The 18,324-nt window shown below is 38.6% G+C and overlaps 1 protein-coding gene across 1 annotated transcript in view; it reads left to right on the top strand.

Moving 5' to 3' along the window:
* SIM1 (SIM bHLH transcription factor 1) overlaps window positions 1-3,080 on the top strand; it is a 45,290-nt gene extending 42,210 nt beyond the window's left edge. The window contains exon 11 of the mRNA XM_054280244.1: window positions 2,350-3,080. Within this exon, the coding sequence (XP_054136219.1) occupies window positions 2,350-3,080 (731 nt within the window). The remainder of the gene's footprint in view (window positions 1-2,349) is intronic.
* The last annotated feature ends 15,244 nt before the right edge of the window (window positions 3,081-18,324 follow it).

Raw genomic sequence — 18,324 nt, 5'->3', positions numbered from 1 at the left:
AAAAGTGGTTTTTGTTGGACTTAGGATCAAGATACTTCAGATGAAATATATTTAGCAAAAAATTATAGGTAAATCCAAGCTAGAAATTAAAAAGTCTTGAAAGCTGTTGGAGAAATTGTTCTCCGAGTGACTTTTTTCCCTACTGGTTATTACTAGATTCTGTATGATTTGATATTTATTTAAAGTTGGCTATTGAAATTGACAGTTGTTTTTGGCTTCAGACATTTATCCTCAGTGATAATTTTTAGCCAGTTTAAACCTCTCCATCCTTTCAGCACAAAGCCTGAAATTTTGTTTAGTTTCTGGCAGGTTGCAACTCAGTGCATTAAAACATTTTCAGAGGCTGAAGCTAATAAAAAAACCACAGTGAAAGCCTGATACTGAGTTTGGAAAAGTCCAAAAGATCCTTGGTTTCAAAATTATGGGCTTAGTCTTGGAAGACAGTAGCAGGCCCTAAAGTCAGAATTCAAGGTTTTAAGAATGGCTGCAAGATAAAAAAAAGTTTTTCCACAAAAGGGTCCTTCAAAACAAATGTTGCCTCTAAAGAATGCATAAAGCAGATTACATGAGTACTATTCCATTGATCTGCGGAACGAGGCTTTGTTAACAAAAAGAGCTGTTCTGTTTTGCTCCAATCGGAGGAAAATTATGTTGAGATTAGAAAAAATTATTAAATAGCAAGTTTCAGGAAATACAACCAGAGGAAAAACCAGAAAATTTTGCTGATGAGAACTGTTGTCCCCTTTTCCTGTGAGAACATGCCTCCTTCCTTGTGTCTGTTCTGTTCTTCTGCCCTGTTTGTGTTTTTCTAGCTTTTTCTTCTCAAAAAAAGAGAATCTAGCAAATTATGATAATCTGTTGGCAAATTTTATGCATGATAATTCTTGCTGAACATGGAAATATCATAGTGAGGTACAAATGGAAAAGTGTTAGATATTAATTCCATATCTCTATCAAGAATAATTAACCCAAATGGGTAACATAATTTGGTCATAGTGTGTTGTTTGGCTTTGCTGTAATTTCAGATGCTGCAGGTTTGTTTTGTTGGGTTTTTTATATGTCAAGTGTTACATTTTTCAGTAGGTCTTCAATCTGTGCGTAGCTTTGGGGAAAAAATCTGACTAGCCCTGGCATTTTGGGTCCAAATGAGGATGTGAAGGATAAATTCATGTCCATGATAGCCCACAGTGCAGTACTTCCCCAGCAGTGGCAGGATATTTTTCTTGCAAAAGCCCATCACTGATTTTTCTAGCGTACTCTGCAATGCAATGGTATTGGTCTGCAACCCAAACAGATCTGTATGCCTTGACCCAACACAAAACAGGGGAAACTTCATGTGGTAGTCTGAAAATGGGTTTGCTTTGAGGAGTACGGTCAGCCAACCCAAAGTGTTCGCTCCCAAAGAGGACTTTGTGTGTGCCAAGGCAGAGGCGTCAATAAGTAACACGTGCAAGTCACACACAGGCCCTCCTGCAGGAAAGCATCTCAGCAAATCAAGCCCTTTATCATAATGTTGACCATTCAGGTTTTGGGGCCACTCTCTTTCTTTCTGGTGAGCACTGACAGGTATGATTCTGTCCTTTCAGCTACTTGCAAGCTGAACACCTTGTTTGGTATGTATATGGGCCTTACTTTTTAAAGAGTGGTAAGAATGCCATAATATTTCCCATTTCAAAAGCAAATATTTATGCATGGGGATATGACATCACATTTTTACAGGGTCTCTGTCTAACAGCTATGGGTTCTTGAGCTTTTGAAGAAGAGTTCCCTTACCACTTGTGGTTATTTATTGCTGTGTATCCTGCATCAAGTCCCAACATAACCACAAGATATTTCTCAATGCTGTCTCTGTTTTAACTCCTGGTAGGGCTGGAATGTTGTACATTTGTAATTCTCTGAGATTTTTATTTTTACTATGGACCCAATCCACTCAGACCTTGTTGATGCAAAGAGGTAGTAAGGGGCCAGGGGCCTGAACACTGGCATTGAAGGCACTTTGGCATGTCCTAGGATATCCTGCCTGGCCTCCAGCTGCTCCAAAAGAGTTGCTTTTGAGTTGCTTCCATACCTGCAGGGATTATCCAGGTACTTGGGTACCCAAGAGTGTATCAGGCGACGCCAGATACCTGTGCTGAGGTGCTTAGGTCTCTTTGCATATTATCAGCTGTGTTGCTTGTTTCAAGTGGAGACACTGGAAACTAAAGTTTGTCACTGAAAAGCAAGGGGTCTTTTTTGCTGACTGTTATGACCTGCCTCTGACTTGATTTTCTGTGTGTGGAATTAGGTTCAGATTCATGTTCTCCAAGATCACTTAAACCTCAGTGCTTGTCTCCTTTCTCTCTTTCCTAGGAAGAGGACACTGGGATGAGGACAGTGTTGTTAGCTCACCCGATCCTGGCTCTGCCAGCGAGTCAGGAGACCGATACCGTACCGAGCAGTACCAGAACAGTCCGCATGAGCCCAGCAAAATTGAAACTCTCATTAGAGCCACCCAGCAAATGATTAAAGAAGAAGAAAGCAGGCTACAGCTGCGGAAAACCACTCCTGACCCACTGGTGTCCATTAATGGCACAGGGAAGAAGCACGCTATCTGTTTTGCAAGCTACCCTCAGCAGCAGCTGGCGGCGGACATTTGCCGCGTGCCAACAGTTGCCAACACTCCTCCCTGTGAACACATCCAGCAGCGGGATGGGAAGATCATGAGCCCACATGAAAATGACTATGACAACAGCCCCACAGCACTGTCTAGGATAAGCAGCCCCAGTTCTGACCGAATATCAAAATCTAGTTTGGTACTTGCTAAGGACTACCTGCATTCAGACATGTCTCCTCAACAAACCCAAGGAGACCACCCTGCAGCCTCTCCAAATTATTACAGCTCCCACAGGCAGTACTTTGATAAGCATGCTTACACACTAACTGGATATGCCCTGGAGCATCTATATGACACTGAAACAATTAGAAACTATTCACTAGGCTGTAATGGATCCCACTTTGATGTGACTTCTCACTTAAGGATGCAGCAAGATCCAGCACAAGGACACAAGGGAACATCTGTTATAATAACCAATGGAAGCTGACACTTTTTTTTCTAAAAACTTTTGCGCTTTAAAAAATAACTTTTGAGATCTGATTGGAAGATATTCTATGTTTTCACGCCCTTGTCCTTACCAGCATTTCCCATACAACAGTGCACTAGAAAGAAGAACCTAAGGTTTGGGGGGATAAGTTAATTAAAACACATTACTTAAGGAAAAAAAACAAATGCACTGGCATGCAGGGTTAGAGTAAATGGAGTTCAATGCAAAGTTGGTGCCATGCATGCTGAGAAGGATAGAAGAGGTTCAGGCAGGGAGTCCCTGTGGCAGAGCAGTTTATCCACATTGTGTAAGAGGTGTTGTTTGGAAACACTGCCAAGGGCAGATCTTCTGAACTGCATAGGTACCAGGCAACAGAACTGCTATGCACTCTTTTTACATAGGAAGCTGGGATGTGTTCCTTCAAAATACACAACAAAATGTGTACTTCTGGTGATTTGTTTACTCCCCAAAGGCCAAGTATGTTATGCTGCTGTATGGTATAAAACATCCATGGCTGACCAATATAAGATCAAAAAAGGGAGAAAGAAGAGAGAACTCCTCGAATTGTTGTGTCCTTGTGTACTCACAAACATAGCTATTTACATATGCTTGGTTTGAAAAGAGTCCTTATGATTAGTATGGTCAAATGTTTACCTCTACTGTATTAAAAAGAAAGGGGTGTTCTCACTGTAGTTTTGAGAAACGCAAAGGGCTTGCTTGTCTTGCTGTAGAGATGGGAGATGGTTCTCATGTTTTTGTAAGGTTGCCCATGGTGGCTAGTGGAGTGAAATGGAAAAAAATTGCTTGGAGAAACAGGGAGAATAGACTGGAATTAGGAGTGGTCCAAGGTAAACACTTAACACTGTAGCTAAGTATGCCATTTAGTAATAATTATAAAATAAGGAAAAGTGGTTGAATAATTAAGAATTAATTTAAAACACAGAAGGAACTCAATAGAATCATAGAAATATTGCTGTAAAATACAAATGCAGTTGCATAAATGTAAAAATACATGAGTCAAGAATAGGTAAAAACTCTTTGGCAGTTTGTCTAACTTCTGATAAAGTTTTGGAGTAAATTAAGAGAGTATAGTGTATCATAACTACTCTGTCTGAAACTCAGTGAAGTAACAGGCATGACCTTGATAAAGAAATATAAATTCTCTTCTTGATTGCAGCAGATAATTTAATGAATATCAGAAAATATTCTGGATATTAAAATCAGCCATATGTACATTAAAAAAATAGAGGGAAATCAGTGTTCCAAGGAATTAAATTGCATTAAGAATGCTGGTATTATCAAGGCCTGTCCTGGAGTTATACAAGACATCAAAAGAGGCAGAGGAACTTTTTTTAAATTTTTAATAACCTCATGAACAAAGAGACTGATTAATTGGAAAAGAATAAATGCAAACATATGCTAAAAATGTAAAATAGGGCATTTGTAGTCACAATTGCTAGACCCGTCCTTTTTGTATGGCATTTATATGGTCCCAAAGTTGAGTGCAACAGGAGGGTCCACTGCTCCCTCTTATGCCAATGTGGAGGAAAGGGGACCTGAGGTGGTTACTAAAATGAGATTAGCTCTAAGACTAGCTTAATTTGTAACATTCAGAAGCTCAACATATGGGACTGAGTCATCAATGGGACTAAATATAAACCAGCATGCTATGAGTGGGTTAAAAATACTGTTTCCAAATAAAACTAATCAGAAGCAAAAGCTAAATAATAACATTATAAACCACGTAAGTAGAGACGTACTTGAAAGCAGAGGAAATTACCTCTCTGAACCTGGAATACTGTGTAGAGTCCTGATCACTCCAAAGCAGATTGTGAATCTTGAATTGAGTAGTACCTTACTCCATAAGCAACCTTTGTTGACTGCAGTGTGATCGCTCCTGGTGAAATGCACGTTGGACACAAGGGAGAGCAACACAGTCTGGTCTTTATTATCTAAACCTCGTAACAAAAAAGGTGGAGCAGAGCTCAGCAAAAGATAAAGAGACTGAAAGATCTAATAAAAGCTTTAAATAAACTGGGTCTGTCATCTTTGTAAGGGAAAGGAGTAAGGGGTAATGTCACTGATGTGCACCAAACTGCACAGAGGAGAGATAAATAATGGTCTAAAACTTTTTGAACTAGCGGCAGAAATGAGGGACAGGGCACTGAATGACAGCAAAGGCAAAATGAGAACAAAATTATTTGGCAAGAAGTTTATTTGACTCATTGCCAAATAGACAATGAAGGTCAAAAAGAGAAGCAGATAGAGATTTGTTTGTTTTAAGATAACAACAAGGCAAATAATTGAGGGGAAGAAAAACGTTGACAACTGTTAACTCAGCGGAAGAAATGGACCAAAATGGACTTCTTTCAGCCCAACAATTGTATATATTCCTTAAGCATAGGAATAAGAAAGTATTTTTGATAAATTTAGTTATGAATACATATTTATTTCACTTGTTCCTATGAATGATATGAATAAACTTGTACTTGGAGTCTCATTTTACAGTATTAAAATACAATTTGCAAAGCAAATTAGAATAGAGGTACATGGTATCACACTATCCCTACAAGTACATATAAAGCCACACCTAAGTGTCAATATTAATTTGTACTTCAAAAGAGTCTCCTAAACTGTTTGAATGAATGGAGTTTTCTCAGCACTCAAATTTCTTGGGATCACAAAGCTTGCTATCAAGTTTTTAGTTAGAAGGCAACGGAGTTCTGCAGACCAGCTGCAGTTTCCTGGCTGCGGTCTAATGGCCACAAGTGGCCAAGAAACCACACTTTGGTGACTGCTGCATTTGCATTTGACAGGCACCTTTGAAAAACAGAAGACTTATAAGACCAACAGGCACAGCATAAGATGCTGCAGGACTTCACCCTGGAAAAGAGGCCTGTTTGCTATGCAGTAAAAGTCTCCCATCCTTATTTACAGTGATCCCAAGACTGTAGTTATTTATTCATATTTTCAATAGCTCTAGTCCACTACAAAGGCAAGAAATGCACTGTAATGAATGGAATAAATCAGTAGAGATGTCTCTACATGCAGCCATGTTGTGCTACAAGCAAAGGCTGAAGCTCTCTCTCCTCATGGGATTCCAGCAACTGGCAGTCTTTAGCACTTCAGTGCAGTATGCTGGAGATGGATGTCTTTTGTCAGCTTGTTTGCTAACCTGCTTCTTTAGATAGCCAGGAATTTCTTCTTAATTGACAGAGAGCATTGAGTTTTGCAAACATAGACTCTGCATGCTTCATGCTACATGAAAGCAAGTCTGCAATCTTAATTATAGCATTTAATATCTCTGCAGCTCATATTACATGTGCTTTTCAATATGATATAAAGCTTATTTTTTCCATTACATATTTATGTAATTCAAATTTTTATTTAGTATCCTTCAAGGATATCATCTCTTTTTTTATCTTCCTCCCTTTTCCAAATCAGATGGGAAGAAATATCTTGCAAAATTGAAAAATGCACGGCATTTGAAGCAAATAAGTCAAATGTATCACATTAGCTAAAGGTTATAATTTTAAATAAGGTATATATGTTGTGTTTTGGAATAGAAACAATATAAATTGCTGTATTGCATTATTTCTCTAATATTATACTGGTTTGCTATTAACACGAAATTAATATTTTGCAACTACTGCAAATACAGAGTGACCACAGCTCTTTCAAACAATTTCTTATTGACGTCAGTGGATGGTACATAATGGTTTTTGTGCATTACAAACTTAGTACATCTCTTTTGTTTAATGAAATAAAAAACCCCCTACTCTTTACATGAAATCTCACCCCATGGGCATAGAGTTTGTGGTTCTGGACAAATTTGCAAAGCAATTCTTAAACTGAAAGAAGAACCTTACTCAGCAATTTGTCCCATTTATTCAAATGGGAATATTTGTGGATTAAGGTACTACTTAGCATGTGCAAGGGGAGGAAAGTTGACTTTTATAATAGGTTTGAGGGCTGTTTTGTAATTCTTTTTTCCTTAAACCTCAAGATGTGAGTATGGAACTATGGAAGATAATAACTCTAATGGCTGTGTTTCTATAAAAGAGGTTATTTATGTTCTGAAAAAATAAGTGCATCTCTCCTAGCTGAAGAGCTCCAAAAGTATTTCTTAAGCTTTAAAATTGGCTTTTGTTGATCTGTCTGCAATTTTGCCGTGGGTTACACAGTGAAATTCTGCTCTTTCAAAGTCCTTTAATCACTGTTATCTGAACCTCATTTTTGTCTTTACACATGCAGCATTTATTCATTAATGTCCGTAAGTATGTTAACCACCATATGTTCATTTATGTGAGCATGCTGAGTGAGTTGGAAAAAATAAAATGTGGCATATAATTTCTGGGAAAGGCACAGCAACCCCAGAAAATCAGCCTGGATGTTCCAAAGGTCAGACAACCTTTCAGCCAGGGAACAAAGCTGTGGCAGATGTGTTGGTTTCAGACCCTCTGCATACAAACCTGTATGTAATGGGGATTACAGCACACTGTTCCAGGATCAGACCTGGCTATGTCTATTTTAAGGTGGCTGTTGTTAATGTCTGGCAGCAAATGGATTCAGGCCCTGCTCTTTGCTTGAGTTGCAAGTTTACTTAAAGCACCTAAGAGCCTTAAGGCAGTACAGGCTTTGTCATTAGGAACAATGGTGGATGCACATGCTTTCCTGTAGGTATACTGGCTTAACTCCAGAGAGCTCCACAGTGTGGAGCATAAACTATTTTATTTGCAGTTAGTATTGATGGTTAAATATTTCAGCTGTGTGCACTGAGAAGCAAAAAAAACCCCCAAACCAACAACGACAACAAAAAAAAAGCAAATAAAAAATACCTCAGATTTCTGTAACCCTTCAGTTTGGTGTTTTGAAAGTCTTCTAGTGGTATAGCTGAGGATTTAGCTGTCATTTTGAAGACCAGAAAAATGAAATAGTCCTCTGTTCAAAACAGTGAGACTACTAGTGTGATTCAATTTCACATTTCCTTACGGCATTTATTAATTAAAAAAACCAAAATGCTGTGAGAGTAAACTTCACTGCAGCATTTAGCTTATGAATACAAGAGTTCTGTAGATAAATCTGGCTCTAAGTTTTTAGGAAGATATCCTTTTTTGAAAAGAGTAAATTTATGACTCCGCCTATAAAGCTGTATTTGAAAGGAAAGATCAAATACTGGATGAAAAAAGATTTTTTTTTCCTGGTTGCATTCCCTGTTTAACTCCCCTCTCACACAAATTTCTCAATCTTTCCTATTGTTCTAGGATTCCAAATATCATTTTAAACATTTTTATTTATTGCAATTTGGACTGCATTTATTATTTTCCTTTTCAGCTACTGATACATTGGGAAGTTTCAAAGTGCAAGAAACAATCTTTTTCACACAATACAAAATGTTGGCACCTTTACATTCTAAGGAAATAAAGTCCATGAGAAAAAGTATGTTTAGGGCACTGCAACTTTTTCCCAGGGTAAATATTTCCATGCATAAAATATACTAATCTAATAAAAAGAAAGCACTTGAGACATGATGAAGAATTTAATGTTTGCTTTAAACCAATGGTTACATTTAAGGGCAAAAAGACTCAGATTGCCAGTGTTTCAAATACCATGCTTTGCAATGTAAAGGGTCTAGTGACATTGTAGCATAACATCTGTAGTTTTCCTTTGGAATGTAATGTAGAAAATATAATTTAGTTATGTCAACAATATCTTGCAAAGTGTTCCCATTTATAATTATTTATATTGTAAATAGCTTTCTGAAGTAAATTTGAAGTTAATGTGCATAAGATGTATTTATTATGTGAAGATTTTTTTTGTTTGTTTAAAATATAGCTACCAATATGCAATTTTTGTCTGTTTTTCTAGATTTTTAAACTAAAGATTGTCCTATATAGCATAAATTTTCAGGAATTTATTTTAATTAATGAGAGTATTTCTTAGCATTGGGAGGGGACAGGGTAATTTATTTTGGTTCCTGTGAATCCTAAATGCTCCCTGAATTTTGAATGGAGTTTATCAGCTATGAAGAGACACTGATAAGATACTGCTACCTCATTCAAGATGCCTCAATCTGCTCAAATACTATTCTTTAAGGAAGAACTTAATTAAGATTATCAGCCTTGTTTTTTGAAGGCATCCCGAGTACCCCCGTTCCTCAGCTAAGTCACTTGCTGACTTGGAGCACGATGCCCATTAGGTGCTTGAGGCAGTGTGCTCAGAGAGCAGTGTTCTGACCCAGGAACAGGTCAGGATTTGTTAAATTGCCCTCAGGCCTGAGAGCTGGCTGTGACCTGAGGGTTTGTGCTTGGATATCTCAATCGACCCAGAGTAACAGGAGCCAGCCTGCAGCACCTGAGCTGCTGTAACCCTTGCCTGGTCTGGGCTTTAGGTCCTTCCTGGCTCGAGTTCCAAGTCACAGCTCTTACTTTCTAGGGCAGTTTCTGAGCCTCAAACCCTGTCCTTTCTGACACTGTCGCTGAGTCTCTTGCCTGTCAGGAACAAGTGCAAGACAGATGGTCCCAGAGAGTGACACTGGTGCTATGAGCAGGTGAGAGAGCAGCTTTCTCTGGAGAGAAAGGGGTTGTCCATGTATTTCCCACTCACAAGACAAAAAAAATATATGAGCATCAGGGGTGTGATGCACAGAAGAGTCAGTTTTGAGTCTCAGGAAATACCCTGCAGCATTAAGTTAGAAGTTTAAACTGCATTCATGATGTTGGCATTTCCTTTGGGCTAATTTAGGCACTTCCCCTCTCTTTGGCTTAGATTTTGGTCCTGGTTGTCATGCAGGTAGGAAATGGCGTTATCTTTTCACCAAACTATGCTGTTCAGCAGTGCAACACATGCCGAGTGTCTTTCTTTTCTTTTCTTTTCTTTTCTTTTCTTTTCTTTTCTTTTCTTTTCTTTTCTTTTCTTTTCTTTTCTTTTCTTTTCTTTTCTTTTCTTTTCTTTTCTTTTCTTTTTTCTTTTCTTTTTTCCCCTTCCCTTCCCTTCCCTTCCCTTCCCTTCCCTTCCCTTCCCTTCCCTTCCCTTCCCTTCCCTTTTTCTTTTCTTTTCTTTTCTTTTCTTTTCTTTTCTTTTCTTTTCTTTTCTTTTCTTTTCTTTTCTTTTCTTTTCTTTTCTTTTCTCTCTGTCTCTCCTCATAGGTGAGGGGTTTCAGAAATGTCCTTTTTTGGCCTACCTCTCTCTCTCTGAAGCCCACACTAAGATCCACAGGCAGTCATGAGACCACATTGTCCTCCCTAGGACAAGAGTAGTCCTAGTTTCTTCATATAGAGCACTGCAACAAATCTGAGTGTCATCCTCATCTCTGAGTACTTCAAGTCCTGCCTCTTCCATGCCTGCTCCTCAGTCTCTTTTCTGGTGCCTGAAGGTGGCTATTGCCCACTGGTGTCCATTCGCTCTTGATTTCCATGCTCATTGGCAAATTGTTTTGCACTGAGGAAATCTGCTGTCATGGCCATTGTAATAAAAGTGTGCAATACCTTCAGGAACTTCCTCTATCCACATATGGTGGCCATCAGAGGCTCCAGCACCAGCAATTTCATTTGATACAGCTCCTCTGACTGCCAGAAGGTCACAGGTAGCCTGCTGTGTGCCTGTGTGAGCGAAAGGGGCTGTCCACCACACCACAAAGCCTGACGGACTACATGGCTAAGGCATGCATGCAGCATTCTGGACTGTGGTCCCCAGGCCAGGGGCGAGGCTGGGTACACGTGGAAAGAGCTTGGCCTCACAATTACCAAGATTTCTCTTCCTTGCAGACACCTCTCTCTGCCACAGTCTGTCATTGCCTTTCTCCCACAGTCTGTCACCTTGATTTTGTCTTTCATAGAAATTATCTGTTCTATTTCCCTTTCCTCTCTTCTACCCCAAGCCCTGGTCTGTGATCTAGCTTGCTCAGCTCTACCTTATTCTCTTGATCCTGAAAATTGTGTGTTGCTTTTGATGAGGAAAATGGCTATATAGCAGCAGTTTCCATTACTTGCTTTCCCTTTTCCATTTTCCTCCTTTATGCAGCTGGTGTCAATGTCATTCTGAGGACCCTGCAATCCTTTTCTCTAAGGCATTAGTTCTGCTACAAGAAAGCTACTGGTTGAGGGAATGGAGGTGACGAACTTTTCAGAAAATCTACAGACAAAAGATGATAGATGCCTTCAGCATCTAAAATAAAATATGCAAGCTATTTTACTGCACTGCAAAATGTTGTCATTTCTGGCCTGCAAACAGAAGGTAAAGATGAAAACTGAGACCAGAGAACATAGACATGTATTTGAAAATAACAACAAAAGCTACAACCAGGTGCATCTGAAAGGGAAACTTAAAAATTCGGTCATTTTCTAAATGCGCATTAAATTACATGCAAATAATTAAACATTGATAATTGCTGTTCATCTCATCACTATTTTTCATTTATACATTATTATCATGAACTATCATCAGTGTCGTCATTTTTGTCATGTTATCTATATTTTTCCTTTTTGATCTACACTATTTTTAAATCTATAAATAAAAGTGTTCTATAATAAAAGTATTAATATAAAATACAGAGCAGAAACTGACACCTGGAAAATAGAACCCAGAAAGTGTCAGCATATTTCAAGCCTTCAACTGACTTTAAGCTCCATGATTTTGTACCAGTGTATCAGGTGGTAAATTTCACATGGGAGCCACTTTTCACATCGAGCAATATTGCTAGGAATTGTTAGTATGACATATTTCAAAGCTATGTCAATGGTCTGTTCCAAGCAGATAAATTTGTACATTATCAAATGTATTACATTTTTTAATCTTTTTTTTTACTTTTTCTGACAAGGAAATGTGAGAATATGGTGATAAGAGTTTAAGGTACTTTTTCAAGCTGGATGCTTTCAATTTCCCCTCAAGATATATTTCCAGAGACAATCCCACTCACTTTCAAAGGGCAAGCTGTAATCTTTCTATAGCTTCTTCCATGTCCCTTGAAGCTTGAGGTAGTTCTGAACTGTCTGTTCACTTGGGATCTGCTAGAGCAGCCTTGATGCTATACTGATTTCTGCTACCCTCCATGATTGCCTGCCTGCCTGTTCATCCCATGGAAAAGGAGGTGGCTCTCTAGCTTGTAGAGGGTTATCAAGGGCAAGAGAGCTGAATTAACAGTGAGCACCTCACCACCATATAAAACCACTTTTTTACATTAGCATTGTCTATTTTATGAGGTAAAGCACATTAGGCTGCCACCTTTCTTCTGTGCTATTATCTTCACAGGTGGTAAGAAAACCAAGGAAGAAGGTATCAGAAGATGTGAAAATATACGTTTTCTCCTATATTGTCTAGCAAAACTCAGTGAAGATGCAAGAGTTTATTGTCATCACACAGGGTAAATGCTTGCCCAGTGGAGTCCTGCCTGTTCACCAGGTAAGGCAACTTGGTTGGGAATGCCTTTTTGCTCTGCCAGAGCTGGTGACACTGTGCTGGTGTGTACAAGCTAGCCAAAACTCCATGCATGAATGTCAGTGTTTTCGAAATTGGTGATGTGTCCTGCCAAAAGACATTAGGATTGCTGTCTGCAGAGCCTTTTGCTCCTTTTCTTTTACTATTGCATCCATTTGAAGCCCAGGATGGGGAGAGCCGAGACTGCAAACAGCTTATACAGTTTTGACAGGAGTTAGATGCATTTTTCATTTGAAGCTTCTTGATTCTGACACAGGACATTTCATCAGGTTATGAATTATTTTAACAAAAACAGAACGGTGTTTTGTCTGTCTGGTTTCTCTGTGGGACAGTTGTGCCATTTTTTTTAAAGAATACCAGCGAAAGGCATCCTTTGTGTTTTCAATTTGGAGAACACTAGTGAGGTGAAAAATACAGCCTGAGTGTTAAGTCTATTTTCATCAAGGGCACAACTGTGCATTTTGATGTTATGTTTCTGACTTCTCTCTAATCATAAAGGCAGAGCCTTTCTTTTGTGCTGCTTTCTATTTAACCTCCAAAACAACTGCAAAGTATTAGAATGACTCTAGTACCCTCTTCAGCATGAATGTTTCTTGAGCTTAAGAGAAATGCTCATGGTTTCATTAGGCTGGTTATCTGACAGGCTGCTCATAGAAAACAGCTGATTCTTATTTTTATTTCTTTTACTGAACAGCTTTGGCTTCCTGTGATCAATCTTCTTGGCTACAGCAGTAAATATGCTAAACTGCAGGTGCCAACAAGCTTTGAGACAGTCTCAGGCTTGAATGTTGACCCATGGCTGTGTTTTGTGTGTCATGAAATAGCCTACCTTGTGTACAACTATTTGGTCTATTCGTTGACTTGGGGTTTTAACTTAATATGTGCTTATTTACTTACGGAATTAGATCCAGTGTGGGAGAGATGCAAAGCAGCCAGTGGTTTAGGAGTTTAGTAAATAATCTCAGCTTTGTTCAGTTTTGCTCTAGGTCAGATTGCTGCACGGAGTAATTCCATATGGAAACCTGATTTGAGCTTACTCTAAGTAAACCTTGAAACGGATTTTGGCAAAATTCAGCCAGCCATCAGGAACCTATTCTCAGTTTCTGCTGAGGATTTCCTGATCGCTTTCTTAATTTAAAAAAAGCATCAACAAAAAAAACAACAGCAAACGAGAAAAACTTTGAAACTCTTTTGCTGTCTGAAATACTCGTTCCCCTCTCCCTGAACATTAACCATCAAAACGCCCTTTAGGCTGCTCTAATTTATGCCAAGAGCTATGGAAGTTAGGAGGTGCAAACACGGCTCAAGTGACTTTGCCTTCCCCGCGCACTTTGCTCCGCGCCGCTGGCGATGCGGTGCAGCCTCCCATGGGGGAGAAGCAGGATGGGGCTGAATTTCTGCCCTTCTGCCCTGATTTCTGTGCCCTGGTGCAGGGCAGCAGCTGCCTGGTCTCTGTGCCACTGTAGTGTGTGGGCCTCCAAAGCCTCTGCTGCTCTGTTAGGGATGAGAGGGAAGCACGGGGTTTGAGCGGCGAGAGTCTCTGTGGGCTGCCCCCAGTGCTCGAGAGCCAGCGGTAAAATCCTGGCATTAATGAAGCTGTTGACAGAAATACTTTGGTCCCACTGAAGCATGGCCAAAAATGTAAAAACATTTTGAAAACAACACTTGAGGCAGCTCAGTGTACCTCCCTCAATAGAGCGACTGAAAGCGTAAGTAAACAGAAAGATTTACTTGTGTTGGGAACAAACATAATTAAAAAAAAATGCGGGTAGGGAAACAAGTACACACAAAAAAATCCTCTCCTGTAATTTGTCTGAACAATGTCAAATGTGAACAAAAACCCTGAGATAAAACTTGGGTTAGAGAGTAGAAATTCTGTCAGGGCTGTCTTGAAGTGGGGCTCTTAGGAAAAGCTGCTGATTGAAATCAATACAGCAAGACCCAGAATCTGAAAAGACCTTTTCTGAGATCTGAGAGGGTCACTGAGCAGAACTGTCAGTTGAGAGTATTGAGGCTGCAATTGCCTTCACCAAGGTGCTTCAGTGTTTGCTTTAGTGACTTCTTGCAACCAGCGGCTGAGCATACATTTAACATCCCACCTGAGATCACCCTGCTGGGGGAGGGGATTTTTTAAAGACTTCTATAGCTTAAACAACTCCCTCACCAGCCACATCACCACGTCACGTTTTCTGTATACCAATCAATAATGTTTGATTAATGCACTGAATCAGATTAATTGAAGAAGTTACTATTTATGGAGACAAAAAGAACTGAAGTTCTCTGTTTTCTGCTTCTGTTTTTTGAAAACATTCATTCATTTGAATTTTTAACAAATTGTGATTTATCACAGGAAACATTTTTAAGCAGACCTTATTCAACATTATCATTTTCAAACAATATCAATAGACCATTTTGGTTTGAGTTTATTTACTGATTATGTAAGACTTGATTAGGTAATGGCTTCACAGGGATGGGCAAAATACAGATACTCCATAAAATTGCAAATTACTGTGAGCATATCCTGGTAGTTTATCAGAAGGTGATGGAAATAAACAGAGAAACTGCATTTCCATTTTTTTCATGGCATTGTTTTTCCTGCACCAGAATGGCACTGTTACAGAAATATTATCAAAAAATCAAGAATGAGAACTGAACTTTTTGTTTTTGCCTTAAAGGAATTAGCTGCATTTTGATTACAGGGTGCATGTACAATGGCTGTTTTAAAGTGCTGCTTTTAATGCTCACTTAAAAACATGCTACTTTATGAACACATGAATAATTCACTCAAATTCAATTACACTGTATTTGTATTTCAAGGAGGTGCAGAGGAGAGACAGCATTCAGGTGGAGTTTGCCCAGCCCAATATTTCCATTTTAATTACTATCTATTTTTAGCATTCAGCTTCTCAGCAAGTCACTTCAGTTCACTGAGATAAGTGAGGCTGTACAGACTGGTTCCAGCAAAAAATCTCAAAATCTCTCTTTCTAGTTGTGATAGAATGAAGCTCATGCAACCAGTTTTGTAAAAATAGGATGCTGCAGAGAAGCAAGAGACCATCTGTGCCACAGCTCAAATAAAGTGAGGCATAAGTTTTCTTTTTCACAACACCAGAAGATGGAATTCTAGGTGCAAGACTCCAGACCTTAGAGAGTGAAATTCTGTGGGTTATCTTCTCACAAAACTGCTTACTTTATTGTATTTAAAGTTACCTCATTACTATCCACTCAAGTCTAGTTTGTAGATCACTTCATGTGCCTCAAAAAGGTTAGATGGTCTACAGCATCAGGAGATAAACTAAGATTAAAAAATGTCCTATCACAAGTAGATTTGAATCTGTAAAACGATTTAATATTTTAAAAATAATAACCTCATTTAGGACTGCTTTCTTGAATATTAATAAAGTTAGAGGAAAAAAAAAATGTGTATTTTCAAGCAGTGTCCTTACTTTTACTGTAATATTTCCGTTCAGCTGATTTTTGTTACCATGTCTTGGAAATTATTTGGGAAGATAGTGAAGACTGCTATAAAATTGTATTACATTGTCATATACAGTTCATTGTCATAAACAGTAAACAGCTAGTTTTAAAATCAAAATATAACTGATAAAAGGAAATGCATTGTGCTATCAGACATTGCTACAACGAACACATAAATTCCATTAGGTGAAGAAGGACAAGGAGAAAGCAGGCAAATTTAGTGGTACAATGCATTTGCAATATGGATTGCACTTATCTTTTTATTTGCCACAAACATGTAATTTATGTGTAACAGAATGGAGATTCGTGACACTATAAATTACATGCTGGAGGAAAGAAGACTTTGGCAGTATGTAATTTAAATTAAATAGTGTGAAATAGAGAAGTGTAGAGGTCCAACTACGTCTTGGTGTAAGTGTATTGTACATACAGGTTTTTCAAAAACACTCTTCCAATTCCCTTTTACTGTCAGTCAGAGGCAATAATATTAAAATAACAAGCACCTGAGTTGACCTGGGGTTTTTCAATGTTTATATGAATGTATCCAGGTTTAGATCCTTAGTGTCTCTCCCACTATACCATATTCCATATTTGCCAGTTGTACACCTCCACTCCCTGGAAAGTGGTTACCCATTGCTGAGCTGCTGCAGCTGTGAAGGATCTAGTCACTGGCTTGGTCAGTTTTACTCCCAAAACCTCTGGCAATCTGAGAAAACATCTTGGTTTTCCCATGGATTTAAATTCATTTTGTTTCTATCCTTGTACAAAAATCCAAATAAAAGATATTTCAGAAGGCAGACAAAAAGAAAAATGGCCAAGGCAAGAGTCATTCAGGTTCTTACAAGGATAACAAAGAGGCACACAGATCTACAGAATAAATTTCTGTCTGGAAACTGATGGATGTGTGTAGAAGGAACACAGACACAAGACCACAAACTGAAATTGGCAGGAACATAATTACCTAAGCTTCCTCCAACTTTAAAAGAAAGATTGAGAGGACTTACTAGCAACTAATCTGCTTTTGTTTATCTGCATTTGTTCATTTGCTATCTTTTGCATGAGAAAAATAACTTTAGCACTATAACAATTCTGCCCACCTCTACATACCTTATTCCAAAAATATTTCAGGAAATCCAGCAGTGGTTTTCTGTGAGTAATCAGTGACACACAAGATCTTCAGTGAAGAGAAAAGGATAGATATGGGTTTTTTAAAAATGTCTTTTTCTTGTATCTGGGACAAAACACAAGGAGAAGTGCCTGTGAGTCTGGTCACTAAGGAAACAGAAGAGAAATAATAATTTCTCTTTCCGTCAGAGTCTGTGATTCAGATTCTGATATCATTTACATCTTCATTAAAATCAGGTTATTCTCAAACAATCTGGAAAGACAGATATTTGGGGGCTGTTTATGTTTCTATATCCTTTTTCATGCAATGATAAGAGAATACATACCATCAATACTTTTTTTCTCCAATGGCCTTGTGGCTAGAAAATAGTGAAATGGGACATACAAACTTGTTAACCTTGACAGGGCACCAAGTATGGGGTTAAAGACCAGTTTTGAAGTCCTTGTGCCTGATTCCCACCCCAGCCATTGCAGCACAAGACAGGAGGTTGCCTTCACTGCAGTCAGAAGGTGTCCACCTTGTACAGTTTTACAGCAGACTAATAGAGGCAAATAAAGAAAGAATTCTTGAATCATATTGGTGTGAAAGAGAAAGAGAAAGAGAAGGCAAAATGAGCCTGTCTTACAACAATATACACTGTTCTCATGGATTCTTAGATGCTGTTATACACAAACAGCAGGTGGTTTTAATTGAAATTATCCTCACTAATTTTTAAGCTGTCACAGACAGATCTAAGGCAATTTATTGTGGTCTAGTTGGAGTGGATTGCTTTTTTCCTTGGAAATGTTCAAATGTTCAAATTGTCTTCAATTTCAAGTAGAGGCATCTTCTTGGCCTTGCCTGAGCATACAGGGCTTTGAAAAAAGCAAGACAAAAATTTATAAAATATTCCAGGAAGATCAGGTCACATCTTCCCCAAAAGTTCCTTAACATCTTTAACAATATCAACAATAACTTGTGCAGGTTTTGACAAGCGTGCCAGTAACAGTGAAAAAAAAATTAAAAAATCAATGTCCACCTCAGGCACAGAGCTATTGCTCATGAACAGATTGATGTGTTCACACACAATTGCTCTGAGAGGCCCTAGACATGTTGGGGTCAAATTGGCAAAACTGGTAGCAACTGGGTTCTTGCAGCAGCCTCTGAAAGAGAGAGGCAGATGTCTACCCTATCTTGCAAACACATTCTTTTACAATGTGTTACTTC

This window comes from Melozone crissalis, unplaced genomic scaffold, assembly GCF_028551555.1.
Source record: "Melozone crissalis strain CALT ecotype California unplaced genomic scaffold, PUWL_Pcris_2 ptg000027l_1, whole genome shotgun sequence".
Lineage (NCBI taxonomy): Eukaryota > Metazoa > Chordata > Aves > Passeriformes > Passerellidae > Melozone > Melozone crissalis.
This window is presented reverse-complemented; position numbering and strand designations above follow the sequence as displayed.